Source organism: Tuber melanosporum, assembly GCF_000151645.1.
Source record: "Tuber melanosporum whole genome shotgun sequence assembly, scaffold_324, strain Mel28".
NCBI lineage: Eukaryota > Fungi > Ascomycota > Pezizomycetes > Pezizales > Tuberaceae > Tuber > Tuber melanosporum.
The window spans coordinates 25,400-30,227 of record NW_003299002.1 but is presented as its reverse complement, the minus strand read 5'-3'; the positions used below and the strand labels follow the sequence as shown (position 1 = coordinate 30,227).

Sequence of the window (4,828 nt, the reverse complement as noted above, 5' to 3'; positions counted from 1 at the left end):
TCTGTATTTGTTGAGTTGGGTGTAGTTTACTAGTACAAGGTACTAAAGGTGGTCAATTTTAATTGAGAGTTCTGTGACCAATGCTTTAAGTATAGCTAGTGAGAAGCTCGAACATTAAATACAGTAGCAAGTGCTTTAATCATGATGTAAAGTTTTATACCAATTGTAATAATGTCTACAGTCAAGGTGAAGAGAAGGGTGGTAATGATAAGAGATCTGTCATTTGAATTTTTAAAGCAATTGTTCATAACAGCTGTTGCAAGGGGTATGAATTCTGCTAGAAGATTGCGGCAATTGACATTGGCCTACAATTCCACCACCATCCAGTAGGTAGGTGTTACAAGCTTTGTTGAAAGAATTAAAGGGCAAGTAGGAACTTTAGAGAAAAAACTGATGAGGCTTGTTCTATAGGGGACTCTGGTGAGGTGAGTAGTCTCTGACGAGATGTCCATAGGAATTTCCATTACTGCATAAAGTGGGAATTACTGTATAAACTCAAGATATCTTGTCCTCTAACAAAGAGAAAAGAATCAAGTAGAGTTAGTATAAGAGTCAAAAAGATCAATAGTTCCAGGAGTTGATTTTTGGTGCCAAAGTGTTTCCTAAGTCCAAAGTAGAGAATGTACAGTCTTTCCAAAAATCTTGAGAAACAGCATTGAGGATTTTATCTTAAAGGTTAATGCTATGACTTTATATAGACCCTCCCACAACCTGCTTATAAATTCAAATATCACATGGATTGCAGCTGCACCCCATATGACTACATTTTTTAAGTCATATGCTTAGCCCCCATAATCACTAAACTGGTCATGTGTGTGAAATCCAAGTAAGACTTACCAGGCTTACTCCTATCTAACTAACAATTCCAATATCATATAACAATCATGCCTTAACCTCTAAATCTTATGCACAACTCACATTACCTTGAAACACATCCTGTGTACAAACAATAATCATAACATTATATGACTCAAATGAGTGATTACTTAAAACTCTGACATCTGAAATGTTTTACAAACTACAATGTATTTGTCACAATAACCAATCTCAGTATATATCTAAATATTAAATTTCAGATAAACCTGTATCAAAAATATTAAATAAAGCCCCAGTATAATAAGAGAAGACATCAACTTACTTTTGCAATATCTGAAAAGAAGAATGCAGAGGTATTGTATCCAATGCCCAAGCAGTAAATTAGAAGTAGGATTAAGAATTAGAACAATAATAATAACCTAGCAGAATCTCTATCTACAATTTCTGCAACATGAGAATGTTGTTGCCCTCCTGGCTCTAAAAATAAGCAAACGGCAATTCATTTAAGCTAACTCCTCTATTAATTGTGATTATTCAACTCTCATAATATTGTATAATGTAAATCATTAACATATAATCTTTATTTCAACCTATTAGTTTTTTGTAAGATAAAAACAATTTCAATAGAATTAAACTACGCAGCTAGAGTGATTCTCCTCATCTATTTTCATGCTGTTTTCTCCATAGATGGTTGCGTTATTCTGATTTCTTTGTCTTTCTCTTTCTCAAAGGACCCCCTGGTTGCTATGCAAACTAAAACTGCTCCTAACTCAAAATACCTGGAAAAGCGAATTTACTCTGAACTGCACTCCTTTTTAGGTAGAGACGCAAGTCTCCAGGTCCGTAGATTCAAAGGGTACAGGACACAGTTTAACCGAACTTTGCCAAAACCTAGAAACAATCCTATCAAATTACCACATCCAGTGGCAAAAATCTGCTAACTTTAAGAAAACAGGCGTTACACGATTTCTGTATCACCTCTGAATCTTGACCCTTTTTTCCTTTGGTTACCTTGGTTTAGCTGGCCTATTTTCTCTTTCCCGCGTTCGACTGCCACGTGACACCATCGCATCTACTTCCAACCTAACAGTTGTCCCTCTGCAGACCTCACCATGGCTGAGCCCAAGATGCGCCCTGATGATCCCGTTCTCAAACTTTTCAACCAAAAAGAATCCGCCCTGACTGTCAAACTCAAATCCTCTTCACGTCCAGCTCCCAAGAAGACTGTTAACTGGAAGGAGCGAGCTAACGTGCTCGAATCACTTGGTGACTCCTCCTTATCTCGTACCTGCTTTCTTTAGTTGACGAGATGTAGATGAGAAACCCATTTCATCCCCTGCCGATGCCAGGTCCCCAGGAACTCTCGTCACGCAGCTGGATGATAAAGATATATCGGCGTTCCCGACAGGACGGCCGCTCCACGATGAGCCTCATTATACCGTCTGCAAGCGCTGCACAAAACCAGTCCTTAGGTCTGCCGCCGTGGCACATATCAAAGCCTGCCAGAAAGCAAAAGTGAAAGAGAGAAAGAAGCTGAAGGATGAGAAGGCTGCCGCGAAGGATAGGGGCCCCACAGCGGAGACAAACGGGGATGCTAACGGCGACGGGGATGACAAGAAAAAAGGTGCAAAGAAGATGATGAAGAAGGATGGTGATGGTACTAAATCCAAAAAACGAAAGGCAGATGGTTAGCTACGCCCTCTATGGTCTCGCTAGGGCTGTTTTACTGATTCCACGCAGAACCAAAACCCCCCAAGGAACCCAAAGCAAAGAAGAAGAAGGAAAAGCCTGCCAAACCCGACCCAAAACCAAAAGGTCTTTTTCCTGGTTTACTATATGAAATGTGTAACTAATGTTCCTAGCCCCCGTTGACGTGGAGAAGCAATGCGGAGTCCCACTTGCCCATGGCGCCCTCTGTGCCCGTTCACTGACCTGCAAGTCTCACTCAATGGGAGCTAAGCGCGGGGTCCTCGGCCGTTCTCAGCCATACGACATTCTCTTAGCGGCTTACCAAAAGAAGAACCATGCGAAGCAACAAAGTATCTCGCGCCCTCCATGCTCTTTGTTTCCAAGCTAACAAGCCAGCAGAGGCAGCAATCAATGCGGGAGCTCCACCACCTGACGAAATTGAGGCCAACAACATGCTAATTGACTCCGACGAAGAAACTGAGTTAGTCATGGCGGCGGTAACTCGCTCGATGCCACAACCGCTGGAACGACATATTCTTGTCCCTGTGCGGAAGAAGTACCAGTATGTCCGCATGAAGGAGATGTTAGCCAGTGCTCTCAAGCCACTCGGCAGACCGATGTTTGATGGGGCCAATACAGGATCGTTATTCGATACCTCTATAGCGAACCCTACCGCCCGAGCAATGCCGGGGGCCCAACAAGGGAGGCAGTATCCACATGTCCCTCAGTCTCGGAAGGGCTCGCTACAAGTGCCAGGATGAGATCGGTACTAATGAAATATGGTTTACCGGGGTTCTCTTGTTTTCGTCTCTTAGGTACTTAGTCATCGGGTTGGTGATTTATGGGCGTTAGATGGTGAATTACTTTTGTACAACTACTTCTACTACTACTGCTACTGCTGCTACAACTTCCTCTACTACCACTACTACATCTTGCTACATTCACATTTTTTCTTGAAAAATAAACGGTTGAGGGATAATACTTAGCGCCTCACCACCCGATTTTATGATAAATCGGCGAGAGCACCGGGGAAGGCTACCTTTCTAAAGTAAGAAGTAAAGTATCAAAATCAACCACATTAATCACCAAGCCCTCCGCTCAAGCGGCCCTAGCCCCACTCTAGCTGTCTTATCTACCCCAATTTGATCACGTTTCCTCAAGCTGTCCCATGTTCAACTGCCCACTCTCCCTCCTAAGCTCTTTAATCACCGCCTTTTCTCCCACGAATCCTAGTCAGCAATTATAGGTGTGAAGCCCCCGTACCGGGAAATGCCACAGCAGAAGGAAACCCACCGCCAACGCGTCAGGATGGACCCCGTTCTCTACGAGACTGACACAAAGACTCAGCGTAGTCCTGTCGAGATGCGTGTTCTAATTTATTTTACAGGCCAATAGAAGATCAGCCGAAGGATGGGACACGGGAAGTGGAGAATGGGACTTACAAGAAGTGTAGATATCTCGTGGAGGATGTCGATTACTTCCCTGGCCGCCTGTTGCTTTGATGGGCGGGTGGACATGGTATTTTTGGCACTGGTAGTGTGAGGAGGACGAAATAGACGTGACGCGGTCACAAGAGTGTAAGGTTGGAAACGTTGGGAATTGAGGGGGATAGTTTTCGGTAAGATGGTGTTATAAGACCAATCGGCAGGGAGAGGTGAGGTCATGGCGGTGTACAGTACCAGGGTTAAGGGTACGTGAGGCGAAGGGGGTGCGATTGGTTTGCCGCCGGTAGGGGGAGCGTGCAACAAATCAGGCATAGTGGCTCGGAATGGATGCAGGGGCTGGGGGACAATTTGAATGGAAGTCATAAAGGTTTATTCTACTCATATATAAAGATTTATCTAAGAATTGGTAAAGAGGCTATTTGCCTCAATAACAGCTTGACACCAGCAGGCACGCTTTCTATCAGCTCTCAGAATCCATGCAGCCTGACTTGCCCCCAAGCTTTCGCAACTGCATCCTTTAATTTATTAAATAACTGTCTTTTATAAATATATATATATCATATATTTATTGTTAAGGTATGAGAAATTGTATGCAGCAGGAGCTATAGTATAAAATAAACCATAAATACTTGGATCCATCCTGCTACTAGGTAAAAACTAAGAACCCCAAGTGCCTCGGGTATGGGGCCAACCACATATTTTTTTCCCCTAAGCTAGACCTAATATTACTATACAAGTGAACTGAGTTCTAAGAGAAACCCAGTCCAATATAAGTAGGAAGTCATAAAGAAAAACCTCCTGGAATATCCTGGCCCAAAGAGAGGAAGGAATATCAAGAAAGTAAAAATTATTAGAAAAGTACAGAGCAGTCCTAATCA

General features: G+C 42.9%; 2 protein-coding genes; one reads left to right on the top strand and one right to left on the bottom strand.

The window, feature by feature from the left end:
• Window positions 1-1,928: 1,928 nt before the first annotated feature.
• GSTUM_00001972001 (uncharacterized protein) lies at window positions 1,929-3,435 on the top strand (the record flags this gene model as incomplete). XM_002839238.2 has 5 exons in its annotated part: window positions 1,929-2,082; window positions 2,132-2,503; window positions 2,557-2,631; window positions 2,679-2,855; window positions 2,905-3,435. The coding sequence occupies 5 exons, from the start codon at window positions 1,929-1,931 to the stop codon at window positions 3,264-3,266; spliced, it is 1,140 nt and encodes a 379-aa protein (XP_002839284.1). The 3' UTR covers window positions 3,267-3,435.
• A 146-nt stretch (window positions 3,436-3,581) lies between these two features.
• GSTUM_00001971001 (uncharacterized protein) lies at window positions 3,582-4,262 on the bottom strand (the record flags this gene model as incomplete). XM_002839237.2 has 3 exons in its annotated part: window positions 3,582-3,717; window positions 3,799-3,876; window positions 3,948-4,262. 3 exons carry the CDS (start codon window positions 4,260-4,262, stop codon window positions 3,652-3,654), a joined length of 459 nt encoding a protein of 152 aa, XP_002839283.1. The 3' UTR covers window positions 3,582-3,651.
• Window positions 4,263-4,828: the final 566 nt, after the last annotated feature.